The sequence below is a fragment of the Rhincodon typus genome, chromosome 5 (genome assembly GCF_021869965.1).
Source record: "Rhincodon typus isolate 14 chromosome 5, sRhiTyp1.1, whole genome shotgun sequence".
NCBI classification, from domain to species: domain Eukaryota; kingdom Metazoa; phylum Chordata; class Chondrichthyes; order Orectolobiformes; family Rhincodontidae; genus Rhincodon; species Rhincodon typus.
Window position 1 is genome coordinate 18,966,307 of NC_063336.1, and position 17,866 is coordinate 18,984,172.

At 41.1% G+C, this 17,866-nt stretch overlaps 1 protein-coding gene across 1 annotated transcript in view; it reads left to right on the top strand.

Moving 5' to 3' along the window:
• thumpd2 (THUMP domain containing 2) overlaps positions 1-8,852 on the top strand; it is a 42,099-nt gene extending 33,247 nt beyond the window's left edge. Inside the window, exons 5-8 of the mRNA XM_048597236.1 lie at positions 2,475-2,546; positions 3,931-4,045; positions 5,085-5,205; positions 6,812-8,852. Of these exons, the coding sequence (XP_048453193.1) occupies positions 2,475-2,546; positions 3,931-4,045; positions 5,085-5,205; positions 6,812-7,130 (627 nt within the window). The 3' untranslated portion in view covers positions 7,131-8,852. The remainder of the gene's footprint in view (positions 1-2,474; positions 2,547-3,930; positions 4,046-5,084; positions 5,206-6,811) is intronic.
• Positions 8,853-17,866: the final 9,014 nt, after the last annotated feature.

The window sequence follows — 17,866 nt, forward strand, 5'->3', positions numbered from 1 at the left end:
AAACGTTAACTCTGTTTTCTCCTCCACAGATGCTGCCAGACCTGCTGAGCTTTTCCAGCAACTTTGTTTTTGTTCTTAGTTTCAGGACTCACTGCAGGAGTTCTTCGGAGTACTGTTTTGGCCTAGCCATCTTCAGCTGATTTACCTTCTCTCGATCATAATGTCAGAAATGGGTGTTCAATGATGACCACACAATATTCAGTACCATTTATGACTCCTCAGATATTGGAATAGTCTGTGCCCATATGTTTGTGTATTTGAACAACTTTTGTCCTTGTGTTGATAAGTAGCAAGTTGTTTAGTTACCACAAAATGCCAGGCAATGACCATAACCAATGAGTGAACATCTAACCAACTCCCTGTGGTATTATTATCACTGAATCCCCTTCCATCAATTTTCATGGCATTACCATTGACCAGAACCTTATTGGGACAGCCATATAACTATTTTGGCTACACCAGCATGTCAGAGGCTAGGAATTCCATACTGAATAACATCACCTCCTGATTCTACAAATCCTCTCCAACGTCTAAAAGGCACTGGTCAGGAGTATGATTCAACTTGCCTGCTGAGATCCACCAACTTTAACGTTCACTGTACCATCATCAGTGCACAGTAGTAGCACTGTGTCTAAGATGCACTGTAGTAATGCCCTAAGACTCCTCTTCACAGCACTTTTTGAATCTGTGACCTGTACACAGAAGGACATGGACAACTACTTCACATGGTCGAGACTATTCCAAAGACTCTGTTGGCCCAAAATTATATGCCTAAGGAGAAGTGGATCCCAGTGATGGTGTTGGCTCAAACAGAACTGGTGTCATATACCGTACAGACTAAGGATGAACTGGTTTGGAGGAGACATGCGGACCAGCTGGTCGCCAGACCTCATCAGAGGGAGGATGTTCCTTGGAAAACCAAGCTGTTCCAAATGGGACTGGGATGTTGACCAAACCATGTGTCTCCGAGCCTGGGTTGGTCAAATTCATGAAGGAGGCAACAGCCAATCAGAGAGGGGAATATCTGTGAAATAACATGAATCCAGAAACCTGGGCGACTATGCTAGAAAAGGTTCCTGATATGAGGAGGTAGTCTTCTAGGAATCGCTGTCCCCCGAGACACTGATCATATTGTTTAGTCTGTGGATGGGATGTCTTGTATAAGCGGGGAGTGGTTGTTCTTCCATGGTTACTGTTAGATCTCATATTTTTCCAATGAGAGTACGAGTCCAGTGGTGGATTGAGGTACAACTTTGTTACAGCTTCAGATTTTCTTCACAGTAAGGCACACAAAAATGTCAGATTGTATATGGTTAAAACTTAGTATGCGCATTTCCTCCCCCACACCACCACCACCCTTTGATACTATTGGTCAGTGACGCCAAGATGTCCCTCTGTTATTGACTTGTCGGTTACAGCATCTTAAACAGATGGACAGGCTGGTGCTCCACCCATGGTTGTAATGTTTTCACAGACTTTAATAAGGGGTGGGACCACTTCTATTGCTTGTATCTTTTCTTTTGGTGATTTTTCATACATTTGTAGATCTGTAGCTACCAAGGAATCTATACTTTTGGTTATCTTAAGAATCTTAACTAAACCCCACTCGTATTATTTAATTCAACCTGTTACAATATTTTGAGAGACAACTACTTAGTGTAAAATGTTCTTATCTATGTAAGAAATTGCAGCTGTACATTCCGTCCCAGCCAGTAACCTTGATTAAACAGTCTTGCAATTGTTCGACTTGCTGAGACTACATTAAGAAAGTATTTTCCCAAGGCTCTGTATCTACTGTCATACTGTCAGCCATGTTCTGCTGCAGAGTTAGTCAGGGGCAGTTGTCAGCCACTTTGTGCCACTCTGTCATGGGCAGTCCTGACAGTTGCCATGCTTTTGTAAATATTCCTAACAATGTACATGTGTTGGGTACAATGCCTGTATAATCTTGATAATTGTTGTATATATATTTATTAATGGGAATTTTAAAATAAAGTGGGAAGTGTTGTGTATGTAGTTGGGCATGCTGTCCCTGTAAGAGAACTGGTCAGGTGACCTGGAGCGGCAGAGCTTGGGTCCACTCTAGAACCAGTTACGGAGGTGAGCATCGTAAATAAAACATTCCTGTTCAGATTTACCATTTGTCTACCCGGTATATTATTCCTGATTCCAGAGGAAGCACCAACATAACAATATTCCTTCTGGTCTTTTAAGTCATTCACATGTTTGAAACTCATTTTACATCTTAAAGGAAGAGACTGTCTAGCACATAATGAATGATGCTGTGTTTGCATTTCTTTTCTGCATTCACAGTGCTACTTTCATCAAAGTATAAGACATTAGAGCCAATTGCATTTAATACATAATTGCTGGACCACGGATTTGGATTTTACAGGATACGGTGCATTGCGATATAAGGTCTCCAAGCTACTTCATGCAGAGTATGAACACACATATTTTCTCATTATTTCTAGGCTGGTTCACTAGTACTTGATCCAATGTGTGGATTAGGAACCATTTTGCTGGAAGCTGCCAAAGAATGGCCTGTAAGTAATGTCTCAATACTAACTTCTGAATAGTTTGTAAATGTGTGCGTAGTCAGTGTAGAGAAGGTAGGATTTAAACCTTTGCTCGCTGAGAACATTAGAAATGGAGTCCTGTGTAAAAAATTTAGACTTGGGAGCAGGAGTAGGCCAGTCAATGAGATCCAGTTGTGGTCTCAACTCAATTTTCTTCTTTCCTTCCATTAGCCCTTGCCTTCCTTGTCGATCAAAAATCTACCTATCTCTGCCCTGGATAATTTCAATGATCCAGCCTCTACTGCTTTCCAGGGGAGAGAATTCCATAGACTGTCAGCCCTCAGAGAAAGGTTCAGTTCACCGCTGCCTTAAAAGGGAGACCTCTTATTCGTAAACTGTGTCCCTTAATTCTAATATTTCCCCCACCAGAGGGAAGGCCCTGCAGTTATCTACCCTGTCAAGTGCCCTTCATGTTATTTCAAGAATTTGAAATATGTGCTGCTATAAAGCAACACCTGAATACTTTTTTATACTTTGTAGTACTCAGGTGTCTTTTTATACTTCACAGTAATTAAACATTGCTAAGCATGGATGAAGTATTGTAGCTATAATGCAGAAAATACTGAAGAGGTCTGATGAAAATCAGTTTTAATGAAAGTAATAGAGGAAATTATAAGCTTTTTTTAAACATTAGTCTTGGGAATAAAAGCCCATGATCAAAATTGCTGTATTTATTCTTGTGGTATGAAATAATATCAAATTTGTAGATCTAGGGGGCTCTAATATATTACTGAACACTGGAGCCACACAAATAGTCTGCCTCTTGCTATGATAGTGTGTAGTTTATTCTCAAATTATACAGCAAAGCTGCTTGAAATCTAAAATTAAAATGGAAAATACTGGAAATTTCCAAGTTGGCAGCATCTGAAAGTGAGAAATTGAATCAATGTTTCAGGTCAAAGACCTTTTATAAAGGTCTCTTGCAAGTCCTACCTGACATACCGTGCATGTACACCAATTCCTGATTTTATTTCAACAAAATTCTAAGTCTTATTGGATCCTACAATCTCTGCATTTATATTACAGCTGATTTTTTTTTCAGTGCAGTGCATGTTCTGAATTTTGGCTCCCATTATAGTGAGGTGCCTATCATATGTTTTCATCACCTAAATTACAACTTTTGGGCAAATGAATATTCTGATCTAATTGGCTTGAATTGTGTTGAAGGAGACATGAGAACAAACTGCTTGCATACATTGACAGCAATAATGCTCGGCTTCAGACCTAAACAGGGAACGAAGAAGACAAGATTTCAGCTTTTAAGAAATCATGATAAAAACCTGTCCTATTTATCTATGAGCATTCCTCTCTTGATGTAGTTACCTTGACTGTTTTTGGTTGGTTTCCCTAGACTGCATATTACCATGGAGTAGACAATACTGCCTCACAGTTGCAGATGGCATCTGCCAATGTGTGCTTTGCAAAACTGACCAACAGCATTGACCTAATGAGAGCTTCTGTCACAGGTAAAAGGTACCTCCTAACTTATGGGGCAAAATGCATTTTGCAATGCAAACAGAAATTCCTCATCCAATTCTGGAATGTTTGGTGTCTTTTTATATTATGTTAACTTCTGAGTGTGACTGGTTACTTGAGGAAACTGCAGCATGATGGTTAGTCAAGCTGCATCTTTGGAACAGTCTTTCTGTGTAATGCTGCCTCTGTTAAGAGGGATGTGTACTACTTCCCATCCTTTTATAAAGTGCAATCTAATGATGTTCCTATTTAGATTTAATTTGGATGTAATTTATTTAGATTTAAATTGCATTTCTGAAGGCATCTTCCAGTTTCTTCAAATTGCCATTCAAAGTTTAGGTATATTGGATAATATTTCCCAGGCTTTACAGCATGAATTTCCTTTGGAGTTTGTAATCATCCAATACAAATTTGTAGAGTTAATCCTCATAATGCTATGATAAATCCACAATAGTAATTTCAATGAATAAGTTAGAGCCTTACATTTGGGGCACTTGTTAAAGGTAAGCCTAATGTCTGGTTGGATAGGTAGGATAAATCCTTTTTGACTTCCTCTACACAAGGAAGTTTAAATAATACATGCAGTGATCCTTGGGTTAGGAGTGCATTTGAAGATGATTTGCTTCCCTGACCGATACACTTAATGCTTAATCATGTCCTTGTTTGTATTAAAAAAGGCAGTCAAAATTGAGGACAGAATCTGCTCCTATGATGCTGCTTGGCCTGCTGTGTTCATCCAGCCCTGCACCTTGTTGTCTCGGATTCTCCAGCATCTGCAGTTCCTACTATCTCTGACAGAATATTCCTTGTGCTTTCTACCTATTTGATTTTTCTCTTAAAAGGAACACCAATGTTTTGTATTAGCACTAAATCTAATTAATTAATTGTTACTAATGTTGATACCTTGCACTGTACTTTAGCAAAAAGTCAATTTAACTTGGATTTGTACTGATTTATAAAAAAAGTGTTTGTGTCAAAGTTGAATCTTGTTTCACTTTAAAATGTGTAACTTTGGTTTACATATTGCAGAATTGCCTCTACTTACAGAAAGCATGAATGTAGTCATCTGTGACATTCCATTTGGAAAAAAATTTAAAATTTCACAGGATATGAAGACAATAATGCCATACATCCTCAAAGAAATGGTGAGGTAGGATTTGTCTCTTTTCGTTTTCCATATTAGATTTCATTTTTAGATTTCAGTTAAATTTGGAATTGAGGAAGGGAGGAAAATTAATTACTGGAATGCCAAAGCACTTCTTTTAAATCACATGAGGCTGAATTTTATCAGAAGCTGAAGTCCTGCCACCAGGGCCAAAAACAAGAAATAAACCCATGACAGGTAGTGGTAGGAACTGAGTCAGCACATTACTGACAATAACCAATTTAAATGTCCAATTTAAGAATGGCAGCTCACATCTAAGAGCTGCTGACTCAGTTAGGGCTGGTAACTCAGCAGTGCCACCACTGACAGTGGTGAATTTGCATGTGTAGGATGAGGGCTCGCTGATGGCTGGATATCCTGCACAAATGATAAACAGAATCTGGCATATCAGGACAAGGTGTTTTGTCAAATATTGTTCTTTTGAAATACAGAATATTGGTGGATCTTGTGTGCAAAAATAAAATCTATATTTCTCAACAACTTCCGGGCAGTTAGTGGCTTAGTGACAACCTAATTGGATTAGTGATCCCTCGTGATCTGAGGAAGCAAGTTCAAATCCTAATACCACAGCTAGTGGAATTTAAATTCAATTAATAAACCTGGAACTGGAAGCTCTGTAATGGTGACTGTGACAACGATCATTAACATTTGTAACCCATTTGGTTCACACACGTCCTTGAGGGAACTTGCTCACCTGGTTGGCCTATATGTAAGTCCACACCCACAGTAGTATGGTTGACTCTCTTAGTTGCCCTCAGAAATGGTTGAGCAAATCACTCTGTTTAGTGGGCAATCAGGAATGGGCAAAAAATTGCCTTGCTGGTAACACACATTCCATGAACAAATATAAATGTAAAAAAATTTCTGGTTTAAAGCTCATTTAGAATTACAGTTTCATAATGTGCTGATGATGATGAAATTAAAACGCCATCTGGCAAAGTAAAATCTACTAGCAAATAGTCTGTTTAATTTTTTTTTATTTGAAACTGCTGTTTAAGTAGTATAAGATGACCACTACATTACTTCCCTGCTCTCTTCTCCATTGCATATTCAGCCTGAGACTCTTCAGGAGGACCATCTCCTTAAACTCAGACAGTCCTCGTGCTGATGTTCCCGTAGTGGTACTAGTTAGATCCAAGAGATGATGCTTTGTGACTTAGTCAGGAACCTGATGGTTTCCCCTTGACATTTTTACTTTTGTTCTTCTTGGTGGCAGAGGTCATAAGGGACAGAATGACTATCAAGCTTACTTAAGGTGTCTTGTAGCTTTTCCTCATATTGCACCCATCATGCTAAGGGTGTGGATGTGGCAGGCACATGTTTAGCAGCCTCTCTGTCATAGAGGATAGAATTTCCTGAGCATTGAAGTGGTTGAGCCAATTGCAAATTTGAAATCAGTTGAAAACCAGGAGGTGAAATTCATGCCATAATCAGATTAAGTTTGGTGTTCTGTTATGAACATACTGAAACCAAATGTTCCTCAGATGATTTTGTTAAATTTCTAAATCTCTCTATTTAAAGCTTTTGCTCAAATTCAGTATAGACAATTCACTCTGCACCTAATACGTGTAATCCACTTGTTTTAAAACAGGGTGCTTAGCATTGGTGGGACGCTTGTACTACTACTTAGCCAAGAACTCTCGCTACAGATGCAGCAATGGCAGAAACTGAAGAGTCACCCAAATAACAAAGGAAATATTGCTGCCCAGCAGAATCCAGATACAACACCAAAGAAACTGGGTACAGATCCAGTTGAACATATTGATGTGCAGCACGTGTCAGTTGAAGAAGAGCAGTCTGATGTTAAAACACAGATTTTTGCCTCTCTAGTGCCAACAGGTATCTTCCAAGTGAGTCTTGGTGTTACAGAAGCTGCTATACACAGATACAAGAAAATTCTAATATCATGAGCTAATGTAATGCTGGTGACTGAGATGTTGTACAGTCTGTCATGGACTGTGCAAGATTCAAAGTGAGAGCACATTTTTATCAAAATAAGTCAGTAAGTTATTGATACAGTCATAGAGACTTTCTCTGGATAAATGAGTTAAACTCATTTGGCTGTTGGGAAAGCTCATTGACATCAGGCCTGGATCAATTCACTTCTCAGGTTTTGTTTAAAGACACCCATGCCTCACCGTACCGTTAATGATCTATGACCGATGTGCTTATGATACAGCCAAAGGTTTGTGCAAACAGTTCTTAGTCATTTGGCTAAATGGATTAGGAAACGGTGGGTAGATGATCAGTCTTAGGGGGGAGAAGCCTAGTAGGGTGGGCTGTATGTTTCATTATGTGGGCTGGACCAGAACTCTCTGCTGCTGCTCCTCCTAGTTCACACTGAAATTTCAGAACTTAGCTTGTCAGCCATCTTCATCTGCTGGTATTTGATACCACGTTTTGAACAAGCAGCAGCCTCGTGAAACCAAGTTAAATTACTGTTGGGATTTGATAAATATTGTCATTTGATGAATATTTTGAATCTCATTGAGGCCCTTATCTACTGGGGGCAAGAGTTTCACTCGAATGTCCAAAGCACACAATTTAAAATGGCGTATGGCATAAGGTCACTGAGAAGATGTGAACATCACGATGCCACAAACTTGAGCCCACAGGTTGCAGCAAGTAAAGTTCCAAGCTTCTGTCCATCAGCCATGATAGGCAACCACCAATATGTGACTGTGGGGTAATTACATAATTAGAAGTAGGCCATTCAGCCCCTTGAACCTGCTCTGCCATTTATTATAATCATGGCTGATCTGCCCTTGGCCTTAACCCCACTTTCATGCTTGCTCTCCATAACCCTTCAGCCCATTACTAATTAAATATATGTCTAACTCCTCAAATTTATTCAGTGTCTCGGCATCAGCCGCACTCTGAGTCATGAATTTCACAGATTCACCACCCTTTGAGACAAGTAATTTCTCCTCATCTCTGTTTTATCTGCTTCCTTTATCCTAAAACCATGACCCCTTGTTCTAGATTGTCCCACAAAGGGAAACAGTTGCATATGTCTACTTCGTCAATACCCTTTAGGATCTCATTGACACTTTTGGATCGTGCTCATCTCCACAGTAAGCAATGAGACTGAATGAAAACCAGCAGTGTTTAGTTCAGTTTTTTCTTTTAAAGTGTAAGATGTTATAGGATAACACATCTTGTACAGGAGAGTTAAAATAGAATGGGATAAGAGATGGTTCGATGAAGTGATCAAAGTCTTAATGTACTTTGATGAAAGTTTATATAATTAATACTAGTTGTAATACTGTTTGTAAGCTGCACATTTATGGCCTGAAGTTGTCATGATCTGCCAGCAGTCTAAAGGGGGAAATATACTGTAGAATATTAGTGGAAGCTGTTCTGGAGATTCAATAATATCAAGAAATTGTGATAACCTTAATGATTTATCTAAGAAAACTGAAAAAGAAAAATGTTATCAAACGCTTCGGATTATATTTCAAAGATGTGAAAATGTGTTGAATCAACATGTACAATGTTTTGTTCGTTTACGCTTGTGTTGTGTCATGTGATCACATTTGTATGTTCAGCAATGCAAATGTATCCAGCTTAACACAGTTTCTTTTGAACAATTTTAATTTGATGTTTTATGAGTGAAGACAGATTTTACCAAATGATTTGTTGTTTGATCTCTCATTTATAAACAAACTGCATTATGAGTAGTACAGAAGCATCTAAGGAGCCTCCAACACTGAATGACTAGTAACATCAATTTATCCAAGTGCAGGATATACTACTGCCTTATCATTGGAGGAAAAGTCAAATTAATATTTTCTAGTTCTATTAATGATGGGATCACACTGTATTGCTAGTAGCACTGTTGAAACAGCCTACAAATTAGTAAATGCACTCTTTTAATGTTATTGTTAAAGGCATTTTGAAGAAGCCACCACAGCTTTCCTTTTAGGAGGTGTTTGATTTTCATCAGTATGTTCTTTTCTTCAATTATTTAAATGACTGTGTCATTTGAATTTGCACACGTGACATGAAGGGAAATACCACCTCCTTGAGGTCTGGCTTGTCTACAGAACACTCGTTGAAAGAAATACTGGGTCTTCCCCTTATCAAAGCAGCCTATCAAAGGTTTGACTGTAGCTTTTTTCCACTTTAATGTCTCTTGTTCCACTGCCTTGGTTCATCCATGGTGATACCTCTATAATCGTACAGTATTACAGTATGATTTATCTCCGCCTGTAACTGAATTTCATCGTGTATAGCAGTTTAGATATAATGTGAATACAAGTTTATATTATTTCAGCTAGGTATGAAAGGTTAAACAAAATATTATTTATCTTTTACCTTTTCTAATTTGTCTATTTCTTTAAAAAAAAGGTGAAAAGTGATATTTTGTCAATGATATACAATTGTAACATGTTTTCGCAAGAAATTATTACTGTATGTTTTAATATGAAAAGCACATTTCTTTGTACAATGGTTTCCAAACATGCTTTTTTATTTTAATTCATTTATGAGATGTGGATGCCTCTGGTTGGACCAGCATTTGTTGTCCATCCTTGGCTGCCATTGAGAAGGTGATTTGTGAGCTGCCTTGGCTTGAACCACTGCCATCCATGTGTCTCATTCCCGTGCATTGAGCTGAATAAGCCACTAGAGGTCACCAGACACTGATCTTCTCTATGATCCGTGACCCAGCCACTTAATTCAGACAAAAATGAATCATTAAAAACCGAACGTTTTAAACAAATGGTTTTTTTGTGCACAAAGATGTAGAAAAGCAAACCATTTTTTAAAAGGCCTGGCATATCATGGCTCAAAGACTAGCCAAAAATTGGTTGTGAAAGACAGACGGGTTGCATAGAATAAGGGAAATCTGGGGAATGAATAGCATCTTAAAATCCCCCAAATGGAGCACAAGGTGAGACGAAGACTTAAAAGCAACAGCACACAAACATTTGATTCTGCTGCCTGAGTACTCACATGTGCAAAAACCCACATTTCCATTCCACCCCTCCCCTCCCAAGTTTGCTTTATACTCTTGTGAATTCATTTCAGAATTCTTGTCCTCGTCCTCGTGCAACAGCTATTCTTGATTATGCCCCGCACTCCCATCTGGGGAATTTTAAGACCAGGGTGGTGGCTCAGTGTTTAGCACTGCTGCCTCACAGCACCAGGGACCCGGGTTCAATTCCACCCTTGGGCGACGTTCTGTGTGGGTTTCCTCCAGGTACTCTAGTTTCCACCCACAGTCTAAAAATATGCAGGCTAGGTGGATTGGCCTTGCTAAATTGCCCATAATGTTCAGGGATGTGTAGATTAGCTGGGTTACGAGGGATGGGTCTGGGTAGGATGCTCTGAGGGGCAGTGTGGACTTGTTGGGCTGAAGGGCCTGTTTCCACATTATAGGGGTTCTTTGATGATCTTATCCATTACTTGGTTCCAGAATAGTACCTCATCTTTACTCTTCATCTACCCGCTCACAGTTTCACTGTCAATTTTTGATCCATCTTTGAACCGTATCCCAGGCCTCTGGAGTGCTTCTTCACAAACAGTTTGCTTTACCGTAACTCCATCCACTTAAAAACAAAACTCCTTTTGAATATCCTGTCTGTTCACTCTTGCTTCTGGTCTTCCTCTCTCTCAGCCTTCTTCCTACTTATGGTTACATTTTCCCCCCCCTTTTAACATGTTTTGCAATAGGATAAGGATTGGGTTAGGGTGAATTGGGAGCAGATTGCTCCCTGGGGTTGAGGGAGTGTGGAATAAGGGGAGTGAAGTTAATGTTGTTGTTAACATAGAGAAATTTGTTACAAATTTACTAAATACTGTGTAGACATTGTTCATGATAGTTTACAAGCCATTTGCACGTGAATTTTGAAGTCTGAACTCTGGCTGGTTATTTTGTTTCCTTTCCCTCCCTAGCTGTTTATTTACTGTGCTGGTGGATTATCACACTTTGCACAGACTTCTAATTGGCAAGAGGAGGCTTGGGAAACTGACATGGCCTTTCTCACTTTCAGGTTTAACCTCAGTGGGTTTGCAAACGAACAGGGAAACGACAAACTTGCCAGGAACTGTTAGACTCCTTTTTCTTGAACTTCACTCACTTTGATAGGCACTTCCTGGCAATGTGGAAGTAGATTCTGGAGGTCGAGCTTGCATTCTGAGGATGAAGCTGAGAAACAGGTAAACCGTGCTAGCTGCCTTCTCAGCTTTATCTACTCTGCATATGGTAAGAGGATTGATGCAGAGATCCAGCTCCAAAGAGGTGAGGGCCCTAACACGCCCTCCGAGCCGAGGAATCGGCTCACTCAACATGTCTGAGCATCAGTACTTCCAGAGGCTTTGCTTCTCTGATCAGGACACTGCCGTCGATACCTGCTGCCTCCTGGAATAAGATCTCCTTCCCAGTGGGGTCACATCGCCCAGGGCTGTCAAGGTGGCTATCTCTGGAGGACTTGCTGGCTCTTGTATGGAAAAGCGGACATAGCAACATTGGTGAGTAACTATGTGGCACGGTGTGAGACAGCACAAGGATAACGTGTGTTGACTGTTGAGTTGAGCACGTAAACAGATGTAACGAGGCCCCTGAGGAGAGGGCAGCTGCGCAAAGTGCATTCCTCTGAGGAGTGCTGATTGGAAGAAGGCTGGGACACCACTCCCCTAAAGAATATCCTTGGGGCAGCACCTCAGGTGAAGGGACACACTCCTACTGCTCACCTCTTTGGCCACCTCCATCCACACCGAATGGTCTTTTTTTTTCTCCCAATCTTTGGCAAGCATCAGTCCCTCAGCAAGACTTCCAGGAAAGAGTCAGAGACACTGGGGGCCAGTCTTCCCATGTCCGGTTTCCAATCCTGACGTTGCGGAAACCACAGGAACCAATGTTCAGTTCAACAATTCTGACCCCAGCCAGGGTCCCTTATTAATTTAAAATCTTTCTTTGAATAGGTATGGAGGGATATGGACCAAACTCGGGCAAATACAGCTAGATTAATTTTGAAAACTGGGTGGCATGGGCAAGTTGGGCTGAACGGCCTGTTTTCATGCTGTGGACCTCTATGACAGATTCATCACGTCATCCTGTCCTCCCCTCATCAGCTGCGTAGCCAGTATCGGGAATCTAATGCTTTTGCTGACATCAAGAGCCACTCCACTGACAGCACGGATGTTCTGATTTGTTACCAGACTCCCGACTGTGAGCAAATCTGCTGCAATAAAATTCTGCCCTTTGTTTCTTCTTCATACAATTAACCATTTTTGGAGTGATTATTGTGGGTGAGCAAACATTCCAAAATGGCCTCTAACAGGTCAATATCAGACGCACAAAGAATGAAAGGTTCAAGCAGCTTTGCAGTCTGCAGAGATGGTGGTTTCCTCAGCTGCTCTTTCTGACATCTTGAACGTTACAACATGTGGCCATCCTGAATTCCATCTCCTCGTCTCAGGGCAATAGTTCAAAGCACCAGGTCACCAACTGGGTAAACTCTTGTCTCCATGCCAAAGGTAACCTGAATGGTATGGTCACACTGGCCCACTGCATATATCCCTCCCTGTCCGTGTGAGGTTTAGGAATTTCTCATCACTGTTTTTTTATTTTTGCCATAGTTCTACTTTCTGCTGTATAATTTTTGTGTATACTTGCAAGGCAAACACCAGGGTTGGGGAGGAAAAACCAAACTCTAAAGCCATTATACTGAGGTATATGTGTGCATCTTGGCTCAAAATAAACATCATGATTTTGACCCTGTGAAATACTCACTGCATTAAAAGTACTGTATAAATGAAGGCTATTGTCAGTATGTTATCTATATTTATATTTGTGTTTCTTAATTTTGCCCAGTGCAGTAATTCTGTTTCCCCATCTCTCCTTGATTCTGCACTGACTACTCACTGTTCCTAAATGCACCTGATTTGACCTTTCTGGGGTCACTTGATTTGACCACGGTTTTATATCTCTTCACCCTTCAAATGTCAGAAATCAGAAAACGCACAAGTTGTAATTTTGAAACTTCAAAGGTGCAGCAGGAAACAGGGGTTAATGCCTCCAGTTTCCCACACCTAATTATACATTCCAGTAAACCTCCATAACGGCTTCTCATTCATGTGCAATCCACCTTCTATTCTTAAACCGAGAATTTATCCAGCAAATCAAAACCCACGTTTCATGGTTGGTTTAATGACAGGCACAGTATGTCCTAATTACTGAGTACTCTTAATAGAATTGTTTAAGGAGAACAGTAACAAAAGAACTGATTAATCTCCCTCTTCCCAACTTCCTTAACTGATTGATTGGAATTATCAGTGTTGCTGCTCTGTGCAGCATACTCTTTCAAGGGGCTTGTACTGGATTTATTAACAGTTTCTAATCAACCAGGGTGTTAAATGCTAAGTTCCAGTCATGATCTTGGGCAGATTGAGGAGGTAAGAATACTATGTTCATTGAAGATTTTATTTTTAATCAGTCTGTTCAGAGATGTTATGACACATCTGGGGTAGTTGGGACTTGAACCCAAGAACCCTCTTGAAGTTATTAGATGCTATTATTGATGTGGAGTACAGCCATAGGTTAATGGGGAAGAATGAGATTAATGGCCAAATGCACTTCCTCAGCTATACTAATGCATGTGATCACCTCACATGAATGTAATAGGAAATAATAAAAGAAAAGTGGGTCTTTCTGTTGTTTATTGACTTGAAATACAAATGGCCAGCAAGTGTTATTTACCCATTGCCAAACTTCTCAAGATACACTGCTATAATTCACCAGGTCCCTTCTAAAAGCACCTTCCAAGCCTGTGACCTCTTACACATAGAAGGAGAAGAGCAATAGACATAGAGGAACACCACCACCATCAGCTAGTTCCTCTTCAAGACACAACATCCTTGCCTGAACAAATGTACGGTATTTTTAAATCACTCTTGTTGGGTGCAAACCTGGAATTCCCTTCCTAACAGCACCCTTGAGTGTCCCTACACCCCAGAGTCTGAAGCAGTTCATTGCCCCTTTTTCCTGAGCAATTAGGGATGGGCAACTGTTGCAGGCCTAACCAGCATCACCCACATCCTGTGTCAAATAAGAGGTTCTGCATTTCAGAAACAATTCATTGTGTGAACTGCTCTGACACTTCAATGTGTGAAAAGCTGCTGCACATCTGTTGGTTAATGTATTGGTTTTACTGTTTCAGTAAATGGTATTTTTGTGTGGTTTAATTATCTTGGTATGTTTGAAGGTTCAAAGATAAGCATAGTAATAAGGCTTTGGAAATTAGATTCACATCACTGTTATTGAGTTAACTTGCTGTTAAGGTTTAGTTAAGATGTGTAATTATTCCATTAAGGGCACTGATGTTAGTGTTGGATCAATAATCTGAATGTTCAGTCATATAAGGGAATGTGTAGCAAGGCAACAGATCAGCCCAAATCTGTCTCTTCCATCAAGTCTGTTTTCTTTATTCTTTCACGGAATGACAGCCCTGCAAATGTGGCCAGCTTTTAGTACCCATCCCTAATTACTTTTGAACTGAGTTCCTTGCTAGGCTACTTCAGAGGACAGTTCAGATCCTTAACAACCTGATTGATCTTAACTCATGTAGGCTAGGCCAGGTAAGGATAGCAGATTTCCTCCCATGAAGAGCATTTGCAAATTAACTGGGTTCTTGTAACAGTTTATGGTAGTTTTATGGCACCAACGTTAATGACTAACTTTCCATTCCAGGTTTTATTAACAAGAAACAAGGCCAAAGTTGCTGGGAAAGCCCAGCAGGTCTGGCAGCATTGGTGAAGGGAAAAACAGAGTTAACGTTTTGGGTCCAGTGACCCTCCCTCAGAACTGCTCTGACACGCTTCAATGTGTGAAAAGATGCTGCACATCTGTTGGTTACTGTATTGTTTTACTGGTTCAGTTGAACCGGACCCGAAATGTTAACTCTGCTTTTTCCTTCACGGATGCTGCCAGACCTGCTGGGCTTTTCCAGAAACTTTGGTTCTGTTCCTGATTTACAGCATCCGCAGTTCTTTCGGTTATTTTTTTATTAACAAGATTTAAATTCAATCATTGCTGTTGGGAGATTTAAACTTGTGCTCCTGGAGCATTAGTCTGAATCTCTGGATTATCAAACCAGTGACATGGCCGCTAAACCACCACCTCCCTCCATGATCCAGTAGGATAAAATGCTGCTCTTATTAATCTATACATACTCTATGATCACTGTATGAGCAAATGCACTGTTGGGTCTGGTCTCTAAGACTAGAATTAAAATATAGAAACCAGGCTCATCCAGCCCCAAAATCTGAATTTATTGGGGTAGATTATAACCTGGTCACCAGCCTGTGAAATTGACTCATCAGGCATCAGTCACTGAAGTTGCCCAGTTCTCATTTACTCACTGGCTCTACCCCTGGACTGGAAGGCCTGGGTTCAAATTCCACCTGCTCCAGAGATGTCTAATAACATCTCTGACCAGGTTGATTAGAAAAATAGGTTAAATAAAAAAAAAAAGACGTATCTACCTGATGCAGGAAGTCACTTCAGCAGAAGGCACTGGTAATTGTGAAAACAAAGGTGAAAGAGATGGAAAGTGGTATATAGTGATTTTAATTCCACTAGGTGGCCAAGGTTATAGTGGAATCTCAGAACAGCCATAAGCATGAATAAACAGCCACCATCCACAAACCAAAATGACTAGCATTTACAATGACATTCCATGATCTAATGGGATATTGTCCAAAATTGCCTGTGCTAATTCCTTTTTATTTTTCTAAACCAGCCATTTCTTTCCCATTCACCTAAAGAGTCTTTGAAGTTTGACCTGATGGCACAGGGAGTACTTGAGCCAGAGACCTTTTAAAAGAAGTGTAGGTTGTCAATGGAAGCACAGATCAGAAATGTAGTTTGAGCTTTGGTTTATCAATCTATCTTTAATTAGTTTAATTGGTCCTCTAACTGCATGTCCATATATTCATTCAGAAGAACTACATCCTGTGCACTTATTAGGAGAATCCCTAATACCAATTAGTAATAAAGAATTTCCTTATCCCAATTATAAGGACAGCCTTGGCAATAAGTCATCGTAGTCTTCAAAGTTTGATGCCAACTTTTTCACTGCACCTTGAGCCTGTGGGTAATAAGCAGATTCCTATTTCTTTGAAGTTTTTGCAACATCAAATTTGAACCTTAATCTACTTGTAATCTATCGTTATATCTTTCACTTGTAGAGAACTCTTAGCAGCATTCATTGCCATATGCAAATTCACATGCAATAAACTTCTCTACACTATAGAGATAGTAGGAACTGCCGATGCTGGAGAATCTGAGATAACAAGGTGTAGAGCTGGATGAACACAGCAGGCCAGGCAGCATCAGAGGAGCAGGAAAGCTGACGTTTCGGGTCTGGACCCTTTTTCAGAAATGGGGACGGGAAGGGGGTACTGGAATAAATAGAGAGAGAAGGGGAGGTGATGATGGAAGGTGGATAAGGGAGCAAATAGGTGGAGAGAAGATGGACAGGTCAAGGAGGCGGGGATGGAGCCAGTAAAGGTGAGTGTAGATAGGGAGTTGGGATGGGGGTTGGTCAATTGAGGGAAGACGGACAGGTCAAGGAGACGGGGATGAGGCTGGTAGGCAGGAGGCAGGGGTGGGTGTTAGTCAGTGAGGTGGGAGGAGCGGATAGGTGGGAGAATAGACGGACAGGTCAAGGAGGCAGGGACGAGCTGGGCTGGTTTTCGGATTAGGTCGGGGGTGGGGAGATTTTGAAGCTTGTGAAGTCCACATTGAGACCATTGGGCTGCAGGGTTCCCAAGCGGAATATGAGGTGCTGTTCCTACAGCCTTCGGGTGGCATCGTTGTGGCACATGTCATCCAAGGAGTGGGAGGGGGAGTTAAAGTGGTTTGTGACTGGGAGGTGCAGTTGTTTGTCATGAACTGAGCGTAGGTGTTCCACAAAGCGGTCTCCAAGCCTCTGCTTCGTTTCCCCGATGTGGCCTCCTCTACGTTGGGCACAGCGGATACAATATACCACATTAGCAGATGTGCAGGTGAACATCTGTTTAATGTGGAATGTTTTCTTGGGGCCTGGGAGGGGAGGTGTAGGAGCAAGTGTAGCACTTCCTGCGGTTGCAGGGAAAAGTGCTGGGTGTGGTGGGGGTAGTGGGGAGTGTGGAGCGGACAAGGGAGTCACAGAGACAGTGGTCCCTCCAGAAGGCAGATAAGGGTGGGGAAGGAAAAATGTCTTTGGTAGTGGGGTCAGATTGCAGGTGGCGGAAGTGTCGGAGGATGATGCGTTGGATTCGGAGGTTGGTGGGGTGGTACATGAGGACGAGGGGGATTTTGTCTTTGTTGTTATTGTGGGGAGGGGGTGTGAGGCATGAGTTGCGGGAAATGCAAGAGATGCAGTCGAGGGTTTTTTCGACCACTGTGGAGGGGAAGTTTCGGTCCTTGAAAAACGAGGACATCTGGGATGTCCGGGAGTGGAATGCCTCATCTCGGGAGCAGATGCGGTGGAGGGGATTGGGAATAGGGGATGACAACCGCAGGAAGTGCTACACCTCACCCCCATCCCAGGCCCCAAGAAAACCTTCCACATTAAACAGATGTTCACCTGCACATCTGATAATGTGGTATATTGTATCTGCTGTTCCCGATGTTGCCTCCTGTACATCAGGTAAACCA